The sequence below is a fragment of the Acipenser ruthenus genome, chromosome 43 (assembly GCF_902713425.1).
Source record: "Acipenser ruthenus chromosome 43, fAciRut3.2 maternal haplotype, whole genome shotgun sequence".
NCBI classification, from domain to species: Eukaryota; Metazoa; Chordata; class Actinopteri; order Acipenseriformes; family Acipenseridae; genus Acipenser; species Acipenser ruthenus.
The window spans coordinates 3,598,727-3,622,954 of NC_081231.1; the positions used below are offsets into that span (position 1 = coordinate 3,598,727).

General features: G+C 41.1%; 1 protein-coding gene across 1 annotated transcript; it reads left to right on the forward strand.

The window, feature by feature from the left end:
* Nucleotides 1–298: 298 nt before the first annotated feature.
* Nucleotides 299–19,630, forward strand: LOC117398388 (zinc finger protein 239-like). The gene is made up of 2 exons (XM_033997374.3): nt 299–839; nt 16,177–19,630. Exon 2 carries the CDS (start codon nt 16,210–16,212, stop codon nt 17,128–17,130), a length of 921 nt encoding a protein of 306 aa, XP_033853265.3. The 5' UTR covers nt 299–839; nt 16,177–16,209; the 3' UTR covers nt 17,131–19,630.
* The last annotated feature ends 4,598 nt before the right edge of the window (nt 19,631–24,228 follow it).

A 24,228-nucleotide genomic window follows, 5' to 3' on the forward strand; every position in this document is an offset into this window, starting at 1 on the left:
TATGGTAACCCGATTTAATCTAAATAAAATAAAACTATATTAGCAAAACAGGGATAATAAAGAAGAAAAAACAACAACAGGAACTTCACTTGTACTTGATAATTGTTGGTTTTGTACTATTCCCCCATCCCTCATCTATCTTCTTGTAATATGAGCTGTACCTATTGTAACTCAGTCTTTTCTGACTTCAGTGTCTGTCTCAGCAGGTTTGGGGAGGGTGATGGGTGCCAAACTTCCTCCCTTTCAATCTGCTGCTCACATGAGACAGTAAGACGCCAAAGTTACAAAAGACTTACTGAGTTACTGCCAGTCTCTGAGTTGTGATACACAGGCATATTCTGCTGATTAGATTCCTTCTTGCTTTGACATGCTACTTTCAGTGTGCAAGTTTGGGGTGAAACTATCAACACTCCCTCTACACTGTTCTAGCATCAGAAAAACTGTGTGTATTTATATGGGCCTAATATCTTTGTTTTTGTTATGAATGCAAGTTTTCTTGTTTTTTTTCACTGCGGTTTACACGTCTTTTACTAGAAGTGGTCCCTGGTGTGAGCCACAAGTAAGGCATTACTGTAGCTTTTCAGTTTTAACACTGTCTGTACAAATGAGTCTTTTATTTTACTCGAGGAACTGGTTAAACAAACCGGTACTGAACAACATGCAGGCACTGGTTTCACCAGATCGGCAGAATCTTTAGATCAGCGCGCCAGTCGGAACCGGAAATGCCATTGTTTGCGCTGCTTGGAGAATAAAAAAAACACGAGAAAACAGAAGGAAAGAGAGAGAGAAAGAAATAAAGAAAGAAATAAAGAAAGGAAGAGAGAGAAAGAAAGAAAGCGGTGAGTTATTGGAATTGAATTCACTGCACCCGTGTGTGTGTAGTGTGTTTATATTATATAGAGGACCGGGAGTTTGATGCGAGACTCGAGCAGACACAGCAGCGCATTCATTATTATTAAACCTGCTCGCAGACTCTCCGGCGCCGTCACTCTGAGTGCTCTTCGAAACAAACTGAGTTTGGATCGTATTTATATTCATGTTGGGTTAATCAGAGATGGCTGTCGGTGGCCCGTCTGTAGTACTACAGGAGATTTGAATTGCACAGTTTGTACCGCTCTGTGCAGCGCCGTCCCGTTTATCCGGTGCCAGTACTGTACGGGCACCGGCTTTGTTAATAACAACACAATGACCGCTGCTTTCTTATACGATCGCTGTGTGTCAAGTAGGGTTACCAGATTTCCATAGGGAAAAACTGGGACTTTTTTTTTTTTTTTTTAAATTCAATTCATTAAAGCTGCACGATTCTGAAGCTATTCAAATAATTGTATATAATAACTCGATCATAATTTAAAAGTTAAACAGCGGGTGTATTATTGCAGATCATACCAATTCACTTTTTTCTTTCTATTGTCACCTGATCAAAACACGATAAATGTACAAAAAGACAGATTAGAAAAAAATAGATCTGCTTTTAACATTTAAACACGTGATATCAGAGAATGTTAAACATCTGGTATAAGTTAAGGCATCCACTTCTCTTACTAGTATCACTGACATTTATGAATAGCCCATGTTACTGTCTTTATATGTGTACTATATTTATATTAACTCTATATTGCTATGCATTGTAATGTGTTCAAGTAAAGGGTTGACCAATGTATATTGAAATGGGTTCAATATTTAAATATTATTATTATTATTATTATTATTATTATTATTATTATTATTATTTTAATGCATTTTATTTAATATATGTTGTATTTATAGTAGAGTATAACATGTTGGATTTAGCTTTTATTTAACAGTGAACACAATCAATTGCTGATTAATAAGAGTTTTTGTTTCATGACATTAAAGATAAAAATTAATAGTAATTCGGTCCAAATGTACTTGGCAAAACTGAGCCCTTCTAATGTGTGTATTGCAAAACCAAAATAATAAAATAAATCAATAAAGATTGAAAGTACGTCAGCCCTCATGCACCAAGAGAGTCCCAAAGAAAGATGCTCTTCTGACCCCTCACATGCTTGGTACCACCACAAGTAAACCAATATTGAATAGCTCTGCTGGGGTCGCTCTCCTCAAATTCAGAGCCTCAATAGTCAATAGCTGTGCTGGGGTCGCACTCCTCAAATTCAGAGCCTCAATATTCAATAGCTCTGCTGGGGTCGCACTCCTCAAATTCAGAGCCTCAATATTCAATAGCTCTGCTGGGGTCGCTCTCCTCAAATTCAGAGCCTCAATATTCAATAGCTCTGCTGGGATCATACTCCTCAAATTCAGAGCCTCAATAGTCAATATCTGTGCTGGGGTCGCAATCCTCAAATTCAGAGCCTCAATATTCAATAGCTCTGCTGGGGTCGCACTCCTCAAATTCAGAGCCTCAATATTCAATAGCTCTGCTGGGGTCATACTCCTCAAATTCAGAGCCTCAATATTCAATTGCTGTGCTGGGGTCGCACTCCTCAAATTCAGAGCCTCAATATTCAATAGCTCTGCTGGGATCATACTCCTCAAATTCAGAGCCTCAATATTCAATTTCTGTGCTGGGGTCGCTCTCCTCAAATTCAGAGCCTCAATATTCAATAGCTCTGCTGGGGTCGCTCTCCTCAAATTCAGAGCCTCAATATTCAATAGCTGTGCTGGGGTCGCACTCCTCAAATTCAGAGCCTCAATAGTCAATAGCTCTGCTGGGGTCGCACTCCTCAAATTCAGAGCCTCAATATTCAATAGCTCTGCTGGGGTCGCACTCCTCAAATTCAGAGCCTCAATATTCAATAGCTCTGCTGGGGTCGTGCTCCTCAAATTCAGAGCCTCAATATTCAATAGCTGTGCTGGGGTCGTGCTTCTCAAATTCAGAGCCTCAATATTCAATAGCTCTGCTGGGGTCGCACTCCTCAAATTCAGAGCCTCAATATTCAATAGCTCTGCTGGGGTCGCTCTCCTCAAATTCAGAGCCTCAATATTCAATAGCTCTGCTGGGGTCATACTGATCAAATTCAGAGCCTCAATATTCAATAGCTCTGCTGGGGTCACACTCCTCAAATTAAGAGACTCAATATTCAATAGCTCTGCTGGGGTCGCACTCCTCAAATTCAGAGCCTCAATATTCAATAGCTCTGCTGGGGTCGCACTCCTCAAATTCAGAGCCTCAATATTCAATAGCTCTGCTGGGGTCGCACTCCTCAAATTCAGAGCCTCAATATTCAATAGCTCTGCTGGGGTCATACTGCTCAAGTTCAGAGCCTCAATATTCAATAGCTCTGCTGGGGTCGCGCTCCTCAAATTCAGAGCCTCAATATTCAATAGCTCTGCTGGGGTCACACTCCTCAAATTCAGAGCCTCAATATTCAATAGCTCTGCTGGGGTCATACTGCTCAAATTCAGAGCCCTCCATCTCAAGAAGCATCGAATCTTGCAAAATGACGACCACTAGTTTGCATCCTTTCTGTACATTTAAATCTATAATATTTCTCATAATATCTACGGTAAATGTGTTACTGTGCAGACACGGCACAAAGGTACTCTAATTACTCAGATTCTGAGTTTTTTAAAAGTTAGTAAAATGACAATACGTAAATATGTATCATTTAAAAGGTGTCTGATTCATAAGATGTGAAACACTGAAAAATGTATTCTTTTTCGGCATATTCTCTTTCGGTTAGCAGCTGTAAGATTTTTTTTTTACATTGAGAAATGGATAAATCTGAAATGAGCATTAATAATCATATATTTTGCAACATTAATGTAAACCATGATTTCTTTATCAGTACGTGCGTAGGGTATTCTACATGCTGCGATGTAAATTCCTAATGACTAAATGTTAAAAAACATAAAATACATTAATGAATATGTTTTAGATAGATAGATAGATAGATATCAGGGCTCCAGACAAACTGTTTGCCTTAGGAGCCAAATCCAGTTGCTGGTGGCACTTCAGGAGCAAGTTGGTTGCCATCATATTCAACTGCTTAAAATGCAACAACTTGCTCAGACACTAAAGTGATACTACAACAGTAACTTCCTGTCTGTACTCACTTGTTTGTTGCCTCGTTCTGTTGAATATGTCCTCTATGCAGCTGATGACTGTAGGGCTGGGATGATAGTGTTTTTTTTTACTATCGATGCATCGTTTTCATAAAGACCCGATGCATCGTTTTCATAAAGACCCGATGCGTCGTTTTCATAAAGACCCGATGCGTCGTTTTCATAAAGACCCGATGCGTCGTTTTCATAAAGACCCGATGCGTCGTTTTCATAAAGACCCGATGCGTCGTTTTCATAAAGACCCGATGCGTCGTTTTCATAAAGACCCGATGCGTCGTTTTCATAAAGACCCGATGCGTCGTTTTCATAAAGACCCGATGCGTCGTTTTCATAAAGACCCGATGCGTCGTTTTCATAAAGACCCGATGCGTCGTTTTCATAAAGACCCGATGCATCGTTTTCATAAAGACCCGATGCATCGTTTTTTCATAACGCAAAAGAAACGTGTAAATAATAAGTACATACATTTTCATCCAGTCTAATCACGAAAAGTAAACGTTTCTCCAGTCGAACTTAAAACTACACATTTCTAATTATTTATGTCAAGTCACACTGTCGGCGAGGTTCGCCACAAAAAGTTAATAAAACATTACAAATAGTACTGTCTTACCTTAAGATGTCTTGACAGCAACCGGATTAGAGGAAAAAAAACTCCAACGGAGAACACAAGAATAACTATTTACAAGTCCAGTCTGTGCTCTCTCCAGAGCTTATTTTCTGTTTTTATTCAGAAATATTATGGCATTCACATTCTCTGGTTTCAAAGAACGGAGTTTGTTCACAAGCATCTCTGCTTTGCTGAACACACGCTCGCTCGGGACCGATGTTGCAGGGATACTTAACATGCTCTGTGCCAAGGCTGCTAGGTTGGGAAAGCATGTCTGGTTAGTTTTCCACCAGATCAGAGGATCTTCGCTGATGTTTAATGGAGTTTCAGAAGCATATATCATCATCTCTTGTTGGATCAAGGTTTCCTTGGAAGTAGTGTGTGTTTGTTGCCGTCCACAAAGTAACAATTCCATTGCTTGTTCGGTCTTTGTTTTCTTTTTAACAGGCAAGTCTTCTGTGCTGCACTCACTTGTACAGGCACGATTTCTGTCATTTTCTAGGTTGTCATCCACCAGCCTCACTAGTTTGGAAGACAGTACTTCAGACACGTGGGCTTTGGCCTGTTCGGATAAGAAATCCAGATGGCAAAATCATGGGGTCAAGAAATGACACAAAAAGCAGTGTCATGACCTCATTACTTTGGTCATTCAACTGATGTACCAAAATCGATGAGACAAATTACGCACTAGCTTATCTGTCAAACTCGGTGTAACTGGAATTAGCAAATCACTTGAATTTGAAGAAGACGATGTCTCCTCTTCATCAGGAACTTCAGTCTGCCTGTGTTTTATCCCTGTTGAAAGTGAATACAAAGAACTAGCCGTAATGTTTTCCTTTGCACTCAAAAGTACTGTAGCCAGTTCGAATGCTGTAGTAGAGGTAATATCTCAGCCATTAGCTTCCACTGCTCAGTCGTGAGATCTAAAGTAGCTGCGTCAGACTTTTTGGTAAAATCTGGGTTTGACAAAATAGCAGTAACTGGCCATTTTAATTCAAGAAGGCATTCAAACATATAATAAACCATGTTCCACCTTGTTTGTACGTCCTGTATTAACTTGAATGGTGCTGCTTCTGTGTTCAGCATTTCTGTTGGTTTTCTATTTAAAGCACTTGTTGCCATCTCCCTCTTTTTAAAATGTGCAGCCAGTCTCCTTGCTGCTGCCACTAACGTGTGGACTTGTCTTACATCCTCCAAGCTTTTCTGAATGATGAGATTTATATTGTGCCCTGCACAGCTCACACTTGCCACGCTACCAAAAAGTAACACAGCACGCCCGCTTGCAGAAAGCAAAGACAGTGCTCTGCACACGTTGGCCGCGTTGTCATGAACACAAGCTATTACTTTTGTAGCCACTTCAAACTCTGTGTTTATCTGATTGATCGCTTCTGCTAAATTCATGTGTGTCTCTCTTGTAATTTTTGTGTCACTAATACTTTTGACTCGAATTCCCAATTTTGCTTAATGTAATGGCAGGTGACTGTTAAAAACGCTTCTTGTGCCATGCTTGTCCATACATTGGTAGTGATGGACATTGAATTACACTCCTGACTTAAATCTTGTCAAAGCTTTTGCATGTTCGTGATCCAGAGTAATGAATTTGGAGATTGTCTTTCGACGGGGCATTTCAATGCCTGGAGCAAGATTCGCTATCAGATTTTTAAACGCAGCTCCCTCTACTATACTAACAGGTCTGATATCTCGTGTTACAACATCCACTATCAGGCCTGTTATTTCTGTTGCTCTGATGCTTTTTGGATCAACTTTCTTTCCAAAATAAGTTGTCACGGAAGGTGTTGCTTCCTTTTGTTTTTTACTTGTGTTCCCCTGTTGTATTTTGTCGGGTGCTGTCTTACTAAATGATCCCGCAGGTTGGTGGTTTTGCCACAGAAGCTCCACAAACAGCGCATTTTACCTTTTCATTTTGTTCTTTTGTAAAAAAACTTCCAAACATTATTTGAAAAATTAAAAATTAAATTAAATTAAATCGACAATTTAACTATCTGATCCTGAAAAGCGGCCAACCTCCAGTCTCTTCTCTAGATTTTTTTGTTTTTTGTCACGCTTACGTACGTGCTGCGTAGTGGACGAGGAGGTTTTTTTTTAAATATTATTATTTAAAGGAACCAAAGGAAAGGCAAGGAATAAGAGTGTAGATTTAAATTTTGCTGGTCCTAATAAAAATGGTCCTATTATTGAACTAATAGATGCGTTTTTTTATCCATCGATGGTTATTCCAACGATTCGATGCATTGTCCCAGCCCTAGATGACTGCAATGAAGTCGTCATGTTTATAATTGAAATATTTTGCAAGTGTTGTGTATGGAATTGATGACACCCCTTAATTGTGTCCAGTTGTAATATTGGAATAGCATGCTGCAGCTCCCATGCTCAGTGTTAGTGGATTCCTGATCTGACAGCATGCTGCAGCTCCCATGCTCAGTGTTAGTGGAGTCCTGATCTGACAGCATGCTGCAGCTCCCATGCTCAGTGTTAGTGGAGTCCTGATCTGACAGCATAGTGGTGTCCTGATCTGACAGCATGCTGCAGCTCCCATGCTCAGTGTTAGTGGAGTCCTGATCTGACAGCATGCTGCAGCTCCCATGCTCAGTGTTAGTGGAGTCCTGATCGGACAGCATGCTGCAGCTCCCATGCTCAGTGTTAGTGGAGTTCTGATCTGACAGCATGCTGCAGCTCCCATGCTCAGTGTTAGTGGAGTCCTGATCTGAAAAGCATGCTGCAGCTCCTATGCTCAGTGTTAGTGGAGTCCTGATCTGACTGCATGCTGCAGCTCCCATGCTCAGTGTTAGTGGAGTCCTGATCTGACAGCATGCTGCAGCTCCTATGCTCAGTGTTAGTGAAGTCCTGATCTGACAGCATGCTGCAGCTCCCATGCTCAGTGTTAGTGGAGTCCTGATCTGACAGCATGCTGCAGCTCCCATGCTCAGTGTTAGTGGAGTCCTGATCTGAAAAGCATGCTGCAGCTCCTATGCTCAGTGTTAGTGAAGTCCTGATCTGACAGCATGCTGCAGCTCCTATGCTCAGTGTTATTGGAGTCCTGATCTGACAGCATGCTGCAGCTCCCATGCTCAGTGTTAGTGGAGTCCTGATCTGACAGCATGCTGCAGCTCCTATGCTCAGTGTTAGTGGAGTCCTGATCTGACAGCATGCTGCAGCTCCCATGCTCAGTGTTAGTGGAGTCCTGATCTGACAGCATGCTGCAGCTCCCATGCTCAGTGTTAGTGGAGTCCTGATCTGACAGCATGCTGCAGCTCCCATGCTCAGTGTTAGTGGAGTCCTGATCTGACAGCATGCTGCAGCTCCCATGCTCAGTGTTAGTGGAGTCCTGATCTGACAGCATGCTGCAGCTCCCATGCTCAGTGTTAGTGGAGTCCTGATCTGACAGCATGCTGCAGCTCCCATGCTCAGTGTTAGTGGAGTCCTGATCTGACAGCATGCTGCAGCTCCTATGCTCAGTGTTAGTGGAGTCCTGATCTGTCAGCATGCTGCAGCTCCCATGCTCAGTGTTAGTGGAGTCCTGATCTGACAGCATGCTGCAGCTCCCATGCTCAGTGTTAGTGGAGTCCTGATCTGACAGCATGCTGCAGCTCCCATGCTCCGTGTTAATGGAGTCCTGATCTGACAGCATGCTGCAGCTCCCATGCTCCGTGTTAATGGAGTCCTGATCTGACAGCATGCTGCAGCTCCCATGCTCCGTGTTAATGGAGTCCTGATCTGACAGCATGCTGCAGCTCCCATGCTCCGTGTTAGTGGAGTCCTGATCTGACAGCATGCTGCAGCTCCCATGCTCCGTGTTAGTGGAGTCCTGATCTGACAGCATGCTGCAGCTCCCATGCTCTGTGTTAGTGGAGTCCTGATCTGACAGCATGCTGCAGCTCCCATGCTCAGTGTTAGTGGAGTCCTGATCTGACAGCATGCTGCAGCTCCCATGCTCAGTGTTAGTGGAGTCCTGATCTGACAGCATGCTGCAGCTCCCATGCTCCGTGTTAGTGGAGTCCTGATCTGACAGCATGCTGCAGCTCCCATGCTCAGTGTTAGTGGTCCTGATCTGACAGCATGCTGCAGCTCCCATGCTCAGTGTTAGTGGAGTCCTGATCTGACAGCATGCTGCAGCTCCCATGCTCAGTGTTAGTGGAGTCCTGATCTGACAGCATGCTGCAGCTCCCATGCTCCGTGTTAGTGGAGTCCTGATCTGACAGCATGCTGCAGCTCCCATGCTCCGTGTTAGTGGAGTCCTGATCTGACGGCATGCTGCAGCTCCCATGCTCAGTGTTAGTGGAGTCCTGATCTGACGGCATGCTGCAGCTCCCATGCTCAGTGTTAGTGGAGTCCTGATCTGACGGCATGCTGCAGCTCCCATGCTCAGTGTTAGTGGAGTCCTGATCTGACGGCATGCTGCAGCTCCCATGCTCAGTGTTACTGGAGTCCTGATCTGACGGCATGCTGCAGCTCCCATGCTCCGTGTTAGTGGAGTCCTGATCTGACAGCATGCTGCAGCTCCCATGCTCCGTGTTAGTGGAGTCCTGATCTGACAGCATGCTGCAGCTCCCATGCTCAGTGTTAGTGGAGTCCTGATCTGACAGCATGCTGCAGCTCCCATGCTCCGTGTTAGTGGAGTCCTGATCTGACAGCATGCTGCAGCTCCCATGCTCAGTGTTAGTGGTCCTGATCTGACAGCATGCTGCAGCTCCCATGCTCAGTGTTAGTGGAGTCCTGATCTGACAGCATGCTGCAGCTCCTATGCTCAGTGAGTGGAGTCCTGATCTGACAGCATGCTGCAGCTCCCATGCTCAGTGTTAGTGGAGTCCTGATCTGACAGCATGCTGCAGCTCCTATGCTCAGTGTTACTGGAGTCCTGATCTGACAGCATGCTGCAGGTCCCATGCTCAGTGTTAGTGGAGTCCTGATCTGACAGCATGCTGCAGCTCCCATGCTCAGTGTTAGTGGAGTCCTGATCTGACAGCATGCTGCAGCTCCCATGCTCAGTGTTAGTGGAGTCCTGATCTGACAGCATGCTGCAGCTCCCATGCTCAGTGTTAGTGGAGTCCTGATCTGACAGCATGCTGCAGCTCCCATGCTCCGTGTTAGTGGAGTCCTGATCTGACAGCATGCTGCAGCTCCCATGCTCAGTGTTAGTGGAGTCCTGATCTGACAGCACGCTGCAGCTCCCATGCTCAGTGTTAGTGGAGTCCTGATCTGACAGCATGTAACCAGGGGTGTAGTCCTTTGGGAGTGTCGACCCTTCACTTCATGGGCAGGGGGAGTGCAGACCCCATGCTATGTAGATTAGACTATTTTTGCATTCTTTATTTCAGTGCATATATAATTAGGGTTACCAGGCGTCCCGGTTATCGATCAAAGGTCCCGGTGTCCCGACATTTTTCTCAATCCCGGTTTTCAGACACTTTCTGTAGTGCGACACTCTCGAAACACCGTTTGTCAAAATAATGTAAACAACCGCTTCCTATATAACTTCGTTTATGGCACCTGCAGTGAAAACAAAATCAAATAAAAAGAAGGTACTGGGGCAATCAAGAGCATTATTGTGTGATTCAGTGATTATCACAAACATACATGCTTATTCCTCAGTGCGCCGTGCGTTTTCATGGAGTTTCAATTCAATATGAATCTACAATTGTGTGTAATACAGTGATTAATAATAATAAAATAATAAACTTTATTTTGTATAGTGCAGTCTGTAATCAGCAGAGCAGAGGTTGCGAGTGGGAGTGTAAAAAGATAAAAGATCTGACAGATAAGTCAGAGCTAGACCATGAAGATCCTTATCTGTCAGCATTAAAATTTTAAAATCAATTCTAAACCTGATGGGCAGCCAGTGCAAGGCCTCCAAGTCAGGAGTGATGGGATCTCTTGAGCGGGACCGAGAAAATTCTGGCTGCAGAGTTTTGAACAAATTGAATTTTAGTGAGGATGCTATTAGACACCCCAGCGAGCAGGGTGTTACATTAATCAATCCTGGAGAAAACAAAGGCATGAACCAGTTTTTCAGCTGCAGGTAGAGAAAGCATGGGACGCAGTCTGGCAATATTTCTAAGGTGAAAAAAAGAAACCTTGACAGTATTCAGCACATGCGATTCAAAAGTTAACCCAGGATCAAAAATCACACACAAATGTTTCATATTAGACCTGAACTCAAGCATGGTTCCATCAACAGACAGATTTAAAGCATTGGTTTTACCTAGCTGGTGGGGAGTACCTAACAGCATTACCAGCATCAGTCTTGTCACAATTAAGGTGTAAAACATTTTACAACATCCATTTTTTTTTATATCGGAGATGCAGGCAGTTAGGGCAGAGGCAGCAGCATTGATATCAGGTTTAGAATTAATATAAATTTGCGTGTCGTCTGCGTAAAAATGATAGTGTATGCCATGAGACCTTAAAATGTGGCCGAGGGGAAACATATAAACACTAAATAACAGGGGGCCGAGGATAGAACCTTGCGGGACACCAGAAGTTACTGGCCCAACCTCAGAGCTAAACCCACCCAGGGAGATTTGGAAGCTGTTCAGTTTTGGTGGGATTCAGCTCAGACACCAGGCAGAGATGGTGAGCTCCCAATCCACCAGGTTAAACCACATCAACAATGTCAAGAAATAGAGCCGTCCTGATGCAGGGAGGAAAAAAGAAAGAAAGGGGGGAAAATAGCAAAACTTAAATGTATTTAACAACCATCTACAGAATTATTATTATTATTATTATTATTATTATTATTATTATTATTATTAATAAACTCAATAAAAAAGTAGCACTATAAGACAATATGGCAAGTTAAACTAATTATCCACAAATTATACACCCAGGAGTGTACTGAAATTAGCTAGCTCCTTAAAACAAAAAGTTAAGAGTAAGAGTGATAGGATGGTTATTTAAATAACCACTAAATAGCCCATATTTAATTGGTTTAATTAGTCTTCTCAATTATTTTACAATGTGTCCCGAATTTGAGCTTTGAAAGTCTAGTCACCCTATATATAATGCCAAAATATTCAATTAAGAAATAAATAATAATAATAATAATAATAATAATAATAATTCAATCTTTATCTCAGATTTCATTTACATTTCATGTAAAGCAAGCCAAGATATTGACCATTTTTTCATCATTTTAAAAACATATGGTGTGTGTCATTTCCATTGGACTCTAATGTAAGTTGCTACCGTTAGCATCTCTATAGCCATCAAACACAGCAGCTCCCAAACGCCAGTGGACTGTCATGTTGATCCTGGAGGAAACCATTTCAGTACGTCAGAGGGGGGGTTGTCACTGAACTTACATTTTAAAAAAGTTATTTTTGCTTAAAAGCTATTTCTGGATAGAGACGAGCTTGACTTCTTCCTCTCTCCTACCGCTACCTCTAATCCTGTCATTTTGTTAGGCGGTTTTAACATTCATCGCTCCAACTCGACTGATTCTGCTGGCTTCTTCCCTCTTCCTGATTCTTTCTGGCTTCTTCCCTCTTCCTGATTCTTTCTCTCCAACTTCCCCCCTCACCTCCTCACAAAGCTGGCCAGCAGCTGGACCAGGAACTGCTCTCCTCCTTCCCCTACTATCACCCCCCTCTCCTTCTCAGACTACTTCATCTCCTTTTCACTTCTACCGTCTCTCCCATCCACCTGTACCACCTTCTCTCTTTTTGCTGCAATCTCCACCTCTACTTCCTCTGCGCTCTCCATTCTCCCCCTATTGACTAGTTTTCTCTGTTTTCTTCTTCTCTCACTGCAACTCTCGACTCCTTCTGTCCTATCATCTTTCACCTTGCTCGCTTCTCCCCTCCCCAGCCCTGGCTATCCTCCACAATCTGTTCATCCCACAACAAGCTGTGCACTGCTGAGCGGAGACGGAAGAGATCCAAGTTACTGATTTCACTCATCGCGAAGTGCTTTATGAAATGCACGCAGCGACGACCTGTGCAATGTCACAACCTCATCACAACTACATTGCAATCGCAGGACTTCCATGACACAAGCCCCAGAATTCCACAGTGCAGCGGTAATATTTGGTAATGCAGGGGTGTGCAATTTGTATCACTCAGACAATAAGATTTGTGTGAAGGACAACAAGTTTTGCCATTATACTTTGCCCGTTGGACAAGTATTTTTGCTCTGTTGCTAGATAGACACTAGATAGGCAGTCTAGCATCAAACAATTGTGACAATTGTAAGTTGCCCTGGATAAGGGTGCCTGCTAAGAAATAAATAATAATAATAATAATAATCAAAGCACAAACATTTAAAAAAGTGTTTATGTCCCACCCTATCACTTCTGATTGGCGAGCTGTGGAGTAAAAGCGGATCTTCAATTGGTTACAAAGGAACCTAGAAATGGCTGCCAAGAGAGCCTCTGGCAACGCACAGACTAATCGTTTAAACTTAAGGTATTATTTACTTGTTTTTGTAAATTAGCAAATCAGTTATACTGCTTTCTCAATACATGAACCTGACATGTAAATGCAGCAATCTAGTAAAGTAAAAAAAAAAAAAAAAAAAACTCACCATTGTCGCAAAGGTATTAGTGGATTACAAACTTTGTGGTAAAGCATGTACTTGTTGGGATGTTTAAAAAAAAATAAACATGGAGTTTACTGTTTAGAAGCATTTCAAGCAAGTTTTGGGTCCTCTCCTGTTCTCTCTCTACACCCGCTCCCTGGGCCCCCTCATCGCATCCTATGGTTTCTCATACCATTTCTATGCTGATGATGCTCAGATTTTCCTCTCCTTCCCCACCTCTGACTCCACCATCTCCCTCTGTATCTCTACCTGTCTGTCTGCTATTTCCTCCTGGATGCACTCGCATCACCTCAAACTCAACCTCTGTAAATCTGACCTCCTTTTCTTTCCCTCCTCCTCCCCCTCCTCTGATCTCTGTTCCTCTGGAATCTACCACACTCTCTCCATCTTCCTCTGCTAAGAACCTCGGAGTCACCCTGGACCCCTGCCTCTCTTACTCCCAACACATCTCCACTCTGGCACGCACTTGCCGATTCTTCCTGAGCAACATCCGAAGAATCCGACCCTTCCTCACCAACTACGCTACCCAGCTCCTGGTCCAGGCCTTGGTACTCTCCCGCCTAGACTACTGCAACTCCCTCCTGGCTGGCCTCCCTGCGTCCACCACCCGTCCGCTCCAGCTCATCCAGAACTCTGCTGCCCGTCTGGTGTTCTCTCTGCCTCGCTTCTCCCACGCTACTCCACTACTCCGCTCACTCCACTGGCTCCCGATCACCGCTCGCATCCAGTTCAAGATTCTTGTACTAGCCTACAGATGCCTTGACCAGACTGCACCCAGCTACCTCCAGACCCTCATCTCTCCCTACACCCCCACTCGACCTCTCCGCTCCGCCTGCACTAGAAGACTGGCTCTACCCCCGCTATGCTCCCCTGCCTCCAGAGCCCGCTCCTTCTCCACCCTTGCTCCGCAGTGGTGGAATGACCTTCCTACAGATGTCAGGACTGCCCAGTCCCTGACCACATTCCGGCGCCTCCTTAAGACTCACCTCTTCAAACAGCACCTGTAGAACTCCTCTGTTTTTATCCTGGGACACTATCACCCTTCCTTAAATGTGCTTTATTTGCTCTTATCTGCCCCCTATTTTACTGCATTTAATCCTGTACTTCAGAGTACTGTAATCTGCCAAATGTTTAATCTGTAGTATTTTGTATTTAATCATATCCTGATGTAACTATCACTGTTATCTGCTGTATTATTGAATTGTATTTTGTCACACTTGTACTTTGCTTGAACAAAAGTCATTGTATTTATCTTGCTCTTATTGTATTACTTGTATTGTAACACTTGAAATGTATTTGCTTACGATTGTAAATCGCCCTGGATAAGGGCGTCTGCTAAGAAATAAATAATAATAATAATAATAAACTTTCTCTGGCAAAAAAAAAAAGAAAATGCTAATTTTTATTCTTTCTGTTTTAGTGTTGCTAACTTAGTGTGCCGTTAATCATATTTACATATTTTTTTAGATTTAAATGATATATTAAAAAAAAAAAGTGAAACTATTAAAACATGAAGATTGACAATATGTTTATAATTTTATCAATGAAACGTTTATACATGAGTTTATCTGTGCAATATTTATTTTAAAATAAAATACAGACTGTAAATCTCATGGCAATGTGTTTATGTATTAATTCATTTATGTATTAACTGTTCCGTGACAGTAGTGCAGGGAAAGGATGTTGCCCTTACAAAAAAGAAACACATCAGGGTATGAAACCAGGACCCCTCTGCTGCAGCAGTGTTCCAGTCAGCCGTCATGGGACAAGATGTTAGATGAGGAAAAATAGCTGTACAATGTTGTACACTGTTTAAAAAATAAAAGTATATAATAGAAATAAACAAAAGATAAAAAACATTTTGTCTGTCCAGAATTTGATGGAACCTATTGTAAATATTTTGTGCATTTTGGTAGAAAACAATGCAGAAGAACTTAACTTGACAGGTTATAAACAAGTCCATTAAAAATCTGGGGTTCAGCAGATACAAAACTAAAAGAACATCAAGAAAAATCTGAATTCCACAAAGCAGCAGTAATAGTTGGCAATGATTTCATAGCTGTGATGCAACAAACTAAAACACCTGGACATCAGGAGTTGGATTCAGCTTGTAGAGAAGGAGTGGAAAGAAACAGACAGACACTATTTTTATATTTGAATAACTCCCAAGTATTGCTTGTTGTAGTTGATTGTGTTCATTGTCAAATAAAACCAAAATCCTACAAGTTATATTCTACTTTTTTGTGTGTGTTTTTGCGACAGGGAGGGGACAAGTAAATTATTAAAAGGACATGTAGATTTTTCTAACATTTTGTCCCTTGGACATGAAGGTCTTTTTCAAAAATTGCACAACCCTGGAGTAAGTAGCAGGGTTCCAAAGAATAAAGCGTTTCACGTCCCCACGTGTTGCTACAACTGTTTAAATAACGTACCTGGGATTTTTCTTTTCATTGTTAACATCTGACAACTTAAACTTATAACTCGAACTGTTTCAAAGCTCATTTCAAAATGGTTTGAGATCTGTCTTCTAAATCACTGCAGGAAGGGCATAGAAACACATGGATCGTTATTGCTGTGTAATTTGTTTGACATTGTGGGCAATACTCCTTACACTATCATCAGTGCACTAGAGCAGTCATATTGTAAAGAGCTTTGAAACAGAGTTTAGAGTGAGAGTCTCACTGGGCCTGTGATAACCACGATAAAATAATGCACTTCATTGTATTGTCTTACTGGGCCACCATACCTTGCCGTACAGGTTGGAAACGCCTATCATTGCAAAATTGTTGGATTTCACTCCATGATTTTTTTTTTTCATGTGACTGAGACGGGCATTTACATTTTAAACAGGCTCAAATGATAAGAATCTTTGAATCTGATCGAACCGAAGCCAGTTCAGGTCAGAGTACAAGTGTAAACCCACCAATAGAGAACAGATCGTAATACTTCATTTTATTTTCTGTTTTCAGGATTGTTGTCTCGGTGAAAACCAAAGAAGAAAGATGGAGTGTGTTGACATTAAACAGGAGGAGGTTCAGGAATTGGTAACTATCTGCATTAAACAGGAGATGCCTGAACTGGATCCTTTCCACATTAAAGAAGAGGAGACTGAAGTGCAATCTGTCTACATTGAAGAAGAGACTGAACTGGAGCCTGTCCACATTAAAGAAGAAGAGATTGAACTGCAGATTGTCCACATTAAAGAAGAGGAGACTGAACTGCAGATTGTCCACATTGAAGAGGAGTCTACTGACTTGTTTAAGGATTCAGAAAACAAACCCCGGCCAAAGATATCACATCAATGTACTGATTGTGGGAAGAGCTTCAGTCAGTTAGGAAGCCTAAAAGCACACCAGCGAGTTCACACTGGAGAGAAGCCATATCACTGTACTGAATGTGGGGAGAGCTTCAGTGTGTCAGGAAGCCTGAAAACACACCAGCGAGTTCACACTGGAGAGAAGCCGTATCACTGTACTGAATGTGGGGTGAGTTTCAGTGTGTCAGCAAGCCTAAAAACACACCAGCGAATTCACACTGGAGAGAAGCCGTATCACTGTTCTGAATGCGGGGACAGCTTCAGTCGGTTAGGAAGCCTAAAAAGACACCAAAAAATTCACACTGGAGAGAAGCCGTATCACTGTTTTGAATGCGGGGAGAGTTTTAGTCAGTTAGGAAACCTAAAAACACACCAGCGAATTCATACTGGAGAAAAGCCGTATCACTGTATTGAATGCGGGGAGAGTTTTAGTCAGTTAGGAAACCTAAAGACACACCAGCGAATTCACACTGGAGAGAAGCCGTATCACTGTTTTGACTGTGGGGAGAGCTTCAGTCGTTTAGGAAGCCTAAACAAACACCAGAAAAATCACTCTGGAGCCACCTTCCCTCCCTCCCAGTCCCTTACCTCCAACCTGCTTTTTTGAGTACAGTGCTCGCCTGTTATAACGCGCCTTGTTATAGTGCAGAATCGGTTATAACACAGTAGGGTTGTGCCTCTCATTTGCTTCATAATGCCATTACAGTAGCCCTTTTATACTTGTTATAAGGCAGAACACAAATAGTACAGTCTTGTAACTGTGGCTCCCCACTATAGCGTTATAAAGGGTGAGCACTGTATGTAGAGGTCTCTCTCTCTCTCTCTGCAATAAGTGATGGGGGTCCCCAAGAGTGAGAGCCAGCATGAATCCAGAGACACTGAGAAGGGAAGTGTGTCAAACTGAAGGAGACAGACCCATTCTTTTAGATCCTTAGACCTATATATTTCTGAACTTTTAATGTTAGTTTATTGACTTACTTATTTGACTGGCTAACCTCTCTTGATATTGCAACTGGAAAATGGAAACATAATTACACCACAGAAATCTAATAGTGGTGTTATTAATGTGCAAGAGTCAACTGGATGGTGGACTGCATATGAAAACATAAAATTATCAGTTCTGCCATCTACTGGTCACTTTTATTAACTGTGATCCAAACAAAATCCATTACGTCACACAGTGTTTTTAATATTGCTACGTGAAAGAAACAGGTTTTTATAGAAACCACTGGTACTCCTGTATTGTGATGTAGTACAGCTGCATGTTATAGACCCAATTCATAATCTGTTTCTAGGAGCTGCAAAACGTGTCATTTAAATGTGGAGGGAACAAGGTATTCTCACAGACAATTGATGACTTTGAAGTGCTCAGTGATTTAGGTAGAATAATCAATACAATGAAATCAGGACTTGCTAGCTTTACTGCAGATCAGTGGACAGACTGGACACTTTTTCCTTTGCTGGATGTGTGGAGACTCTTTGTGAAAGCATGTTATTTGTTATATTCATATATTATAACAAGCAAAATGCTTGCTGAGGCAGACATGGAGCTTGTTGCATTGTTACAGGAGAGGTCTGTATATAAATAATAAAGCCCTTTCTGAATTTCACACCTACCCACTGTAAACAGCAAAGGGCACCAGCAACTGCTTGTCAGCGCTGCATCTGCACTCCATCTAAAATCCTTCATTGGTTTCAATTTTCCTCGTGACTCGGTTTTCATAACAAATCCATTTTGTGCATAAATTAAACACAGCAGCGTTTTTTCTTGTTGCATCCAAATCAATAACCATGCTTTTATGTCTATAAAAAAAAATGGTTAAACAGCATAACAGGGAGTTAGCGATACATATGTCATAGACGGCTCTGTTTACTCTAGAGCCCCTTTGTGGGGACATTGTAGCAAGAAATCCAAGGTAGTGTTAATCATTTGAAAATGTGTTTTTCTTTTACTCTGACTGCACTGTTTCAAACTGTGGAACTAAAAAGATAACTGTAAAGCAGCCTTCCTACATGTTGTTTCTTTCATAACACAACCTCATACTCTCGTAGCAGGACGGACATGTTCAGATGCATTCATATACATGTGTACTACACTTTTTGTTACTCATCTAATTTAGTTTAAAAGTAATAATTGTGTTACAAGATGCTAGAACATGGATATTAAGTACACATAAAAGCTAATGATTAATTATTTGATTTACCGCATAAATTAGTCCTTGCCTGGTATGAATTCGCAGTAAGTTCAATGTTGATCAAAACTTTAATCCTTCAATTTAGTCTATGTCCTACACTTGAAAATTGTTAATACAACATTGATATTATAGAGATTAAAAAATAAATTTAAAAAGTGTTGCAACAAATTAATAAACAACCACCCGATCTGATTGGAATCATTTGATTGAATGGGACGTTATGAAGGAAAGTCATCCCATAGGAATGAGCCAGTAGGTACCTTGTAGCCTCCCATGAGGTACAGTAGGTTGGGATGAAGCGCTTTAATGGAAGTCGGATGTAGTAGCCGCTAGAGGGCGCTAAAAAGCGGTGTTGAAGTAATAGTAAAAATAACTTTAATAGTAAGGTTTAGGGGTTGAGATTAGGTTAGTGGTAGACTTTAGGGGTAGGGGATAGATTTAGGGGTTAGTAGACTAGTTGGTACTGTAACACAGCGGGGAAGGGGTTAATCCTCCCTACCAAATAAAATAATAACGTGTATTTGTTTAGTTATTTGTATTTATATTTGTTAATTGTTTTATTATTAATTATCCCCTGCACCTGGCTATCATTGTAAATTAGAGCCAGGTGCAGGGTATTTAAAGAAAGCAGCTAGTCTGTTCTGGGCTGCTCTGTGAAGAGCCTGACTGTGCGTCCCTAAAAGGAAGGAAAGTAAAAGGTACTGTGCGTACGATTTTGTGTGTGTGTGTGTTTTTTTTTTTTTTTTTTTTGTAAGGACGGGGAAACAGCTTATCTGTCCCATGTTAGACAGGGTGTTCCTGAAGTTTAGTTAGCACTCCAAAGTGGAGCTAGGTTTTTGTTTACATTTGTTTATTTTTTGTGTGTGTATAGAAATAAAAGAAAATTAGCGCAACAGCGCTGTAAAAATTCAATTTTTGTGTCCTGTGTCATTTATAAAGGGGCAACGAACAACCGTGAGTGATGGCCGTTTTACAGTACCTACTGGCCCATTAATATGGGATGATTTTGATTGATAACATGCCATTTAATCGACTGATTTCAATCAGATCGGCTGAAACAATAGACAAGTCTTTATAATAAATAACAGACAATAACTCTTGCATACATACTAATAAGAAAATAGAGTGGTTTATTTTTGTTAATTATACTGTTCAGTTGACCTTAAAGGCATAAAGGATGAAGTACAAAATCAATAACAAATGTAATGACACTGAGACATTTTTCTTTTTGGAGAACCTCATAGATAAACAAATAACTGCTAAATAACTTAATAAGAAGATAAACAAGCAGTCAAAACATTCAGCAATGGTTTAGCCCTGATTGGGGCTCATCAGTGCAGTGTAGTAATTTTTCCCTTCATTTCAAGTGGCAGCTCCAGTCATTGTTAAGGACAGGGTAAGCAATAAGACTGCAAATACCACAAAGTGTTATTTGGGTATCCCTTTACTTAGCAATAACCTGAGCTGTCAGTTAAAACGAAGGACAAAACACAAGGTTAAACACAATGGTCAAGACCCAAGGTTACACTGTGCTGGTGAGCCTCAATCAGGATGAAACTGGTTTGTAGTTACTGGATGTTTTGGCTGCTTATATATCTATGAGCTTCTCCAAAAAGAGAATTATTTTAATAAATATTTGGATTAACAGGTATCCTACTTTGAAAAGCTGAAATTGAATACTGATTTGCAACACTAGGGTGGGCAAACGGGTTTATAGATCCAAAAACAAAATCAGTCATGCTGTAATCTGAACATTTTAAAATAAATGTAGAAAAAAGTTTATGATCCGAAGTAGCGATGTTTTGTTTTTTCACCTTGGACTGTCATATTACACTGTACTGTTTTGAGATTAATATCGTATTTGGAAAAGAAAAATACTCAATCTTTTTGTTTAGGGGTTGGTTCGGAGGACCTGCCCCCATAATCTGAACAAACATCGCACTAGGCACGATACAGAAAAAGAAGGCGGCACCTTCTGACTGTCCGATGTGTCTGTGACTGTCACTGTCTCACTGTCAGTGTCAGTCAATGAGTCCGGCTCGGAGTGCACATCATATTACCGCCTCTCTAGCAAAAATACCTTAGTGGAGTGGCTAAAGAGCAATGTATATTAATATTGATGACATTGGGTATCAAACACACCCCAAAGTATAACAACTCATTTCAGACTAAAAAAAAGACACACTTGTGTTTCTGTAGTTCTCAGTTCATTTATTTTGTTAAATTACATTTCATTCACCAGAACAGACACAAATATCACATTTTGAATGTATTTTTCACAAATACCACACAAATTATTATTATTATTATTAGTATTATTATTAGTAGTAGTATTAAAAAGAAAGATCTAAAAACCTAGTTTCACATAATTTGGACGGATCTTAATTCTGTCACTGTTAAGTGATTCATTACCAAGTGTCCGTACTCTTGACACACTGAATAAAGAAAAATAGGGGACTCAGTCAATAAATAAACAATCTAATAAAAAGCTAAATTTCTTATTACACAGCTCAAACACTTGTGATTATGAAAATGTAAATTGTTAAAGCAAAATTAGAATGTAGAATGTATATTACAGAGAATTATTAAGCAATTCCTCTTCCTCACGTAACTAGCGGACAGACTGAAAATGTTCACAAAGTAGCGGCACTTCTCCTCAGCATACACTTTAAAGAAGGCTATCGTTTGAAAGCCCGCCTTGAAAACGAGAGGATGTACACATGGCGTCACAGAGAGCTATGAGCTGCAAGAGAAATTCACCTAACATCTGGGAGCTCGGACAGACAGAGGTATCTGATCAACATTATCTCATATATCTCAGTTTTAACTAATAAAAGCCACACTTTTTCTACACTAATGTAAACAATATAAAATGTGTAAACTGTTTATGTTATTTGTGAAACTGGTATTCTTATTTCTATCTCACAAGAGACTTGTTTTCACGTAACATGTTGGGACAGACAGTTACATGAAAACGTACGACACCTTCTCATGTTGATTTATCATATTGTGCTTCCTCTATTAACATAAATAAAGATTTACATGGATTCTCAACATGTGTTTCTCAGAACATGTTAGCAATTACTTGTATACATTTGTCCTCATTTTACGAAATCATTGTTTACTTTTATGAAAACTCTTGATGTCTCATTTCCGGTCTGCCGAAAGTGCAGATTTATGCCCAAGACGTCCACGCAGAAAAGCAAACAGTGCACCATATGCAACAAAATTGATTCTGTTGTGTTAATAAGGTATAATCTTCAATATTTTACAAAAAAATAACTTTCTTATAATTTCTTATCATTTTTCTATTCAGATAAAGTAAACACAGAGCCAGTACACCTGTAGTTTCTTTAAAAAATTGCTGGTGCAGTTTAGGGTTGTAATGTAATCTAATGTACAGTACTGATGTGATATGATATTTATCAGCCTTGCCTCCATTGTAATACTGGTCCACGGTTTTCAGCCAGCCCTCGTCATCAGCCCTGTGTGGAACCAGCTGTACCCTCAGTGTGCTGCCCTGGATTCATACCAACCCTCAATAATAATAATAATTAAAATTATAATAATAATAATAATAATAATAATAATGCTTGGACAGGAAATACACTTTGTATATCAGTGCGGGCTGTGATAAGATGAAGCAGTTTTAAATAAAACAGATAAATCTCACACCAGGTTGAGAAAGGAGCTGTTTTCTTTAATTCCTTGTATGTTGGCAAAGCAAAATCTCAGAGACAGACAAAGTAAGGCAGACTTCATTACAACACACAGACTATATTGTAAAGCACGTCCTGTAGTTATTGACACTAGAACTGTATGTTTAAGATAAACATAACGGTGTAAATAAAATGAGCAACCCTGCCACATTCTTTCATTTCTTCATTATTATGAATTATAATTAATATATAATGCAGACCTTTTTATAATTAAAACCTATTCCCATTCTAGATTACTTTATACAATCTATATAATCCAATTGGATGATCAGCAGCTTCCATCTAATGTCTCTATTATCATGATCTAGTAACAGGGATGGGAATAAGATTCCTATTGATAAACCAATCCACTGTGGAGCCACGTGAAAAAATCATTTTAAACAACAGACTGTCACAGAGCAACTCCCAAAGCAGAGCTTTCACAAGAACAAACAGCCTTCGTAGACACACTGCAAACACTAGAATCAACCATCAAAGACTAGCAGCTCTGCACACACTAGAATCAACCATCACAGACTAGCAGCTCTGCACACACTAGACTCAACCATCAAAGACTAGCTGCTCTGCACACACTAGAATCAACCATCACAGACTAGCAGCTCCGCACACACTAGAATCAACCATCAAAGACTAGCAGCTCCGCACACACTAGAATCAACCAACACAGACTAGCAGCTCTGCACACACTAGAATCAACCATCAAAGACTAGCAGCTCTGCACACACTAGAATCAACCATCAAAAGACAAGCAGATCTGCGCACACTAGAATCAACCATCACAGACTAGCAGTCAGACATTAGTCAGGATGCACTCAAAGTGATGTCCCCCATAAGAGTCTGTGTGGGTAAGTGGTTAAAGCCGCGAGTGTGAGAATGCGTGTGGATGTCTGACTGGAGAGAGCTGTAAGAGACAGAGTATCAGCTGAGAGAGTGCTTGTCTGTGAAACAGTGTGTGAACCCCCAGTGAGTCTGCGGTGTAATAGAGAGAGACAGATAGATAGAGTTTATTATTTTGGCGTGAACCCCAGCCCAAACAGGGATTTGTTGTGTTTATTAAAAGAAAAATAAAAGTACGTGGATCCTCATCTGGTCTCCCCCGAGTCTGTCTCACCCCCATAGCACAGAACGCTACAATATTAATAAAGCTAACAAAAGGTAAGATCATGTATTTTAAAGATAGTTAGCAGCACCCCTTTAAAGGGAGGACCATTGATCATGTTAATAAAGCTAATAAGGGGGGCAGCAGCTAGCTTGTTGGGTGTGCAGGATCGTGTAACTAGGTCCGTGGCTGTCTGAGCCATTCACCTCCGTAGGTCACATACAGCAATTTCACACCAATTTGCTCTTGTTTTTCTTGCCAGTCCTCTGCACAGAAATGGGTCCGCTTTTCTTTGCTCGCTGGGCATGACAGGAGACGCCTCCAGTCTTTGACTCTATGTGCTGCAGTGTTTTGGAGAAGGAGATTCCACAACCTTCACCCCTCTTCACTCTCTGTCTGTTTGATGGGCTTTGAGAAGATCGCCATCACTTGAACCAAAGGGATTAATCCAATTGTTTTCAACAAGGTCAAGAACTGATTGGACATGAGCTTCACCCCTCCGAATGCGGGATGTTACTACATCATATGGCTGACACTATGTCCCTGCAAGTGGATCAAGCTACGCAGCTGTCTCAGGCACATGCTCTGATATTCTGTGTCAGATAGTGCTGTGGGTTTGAGGCTGAAACCCTGAGTACCACCAGAAGGATAGCAGATTGATTTCCAAGCTGACATGGTTTTCATTTTAAATC

Coding starts and splice junctions, on each gene's coding strand:
- LOC117398388 (XM_033997374.3), top strand. CDS start 16,210: ATGGAGTGTGTTGACATTAAACAGGAGGAGGTTCAGGAATTGGTAACT.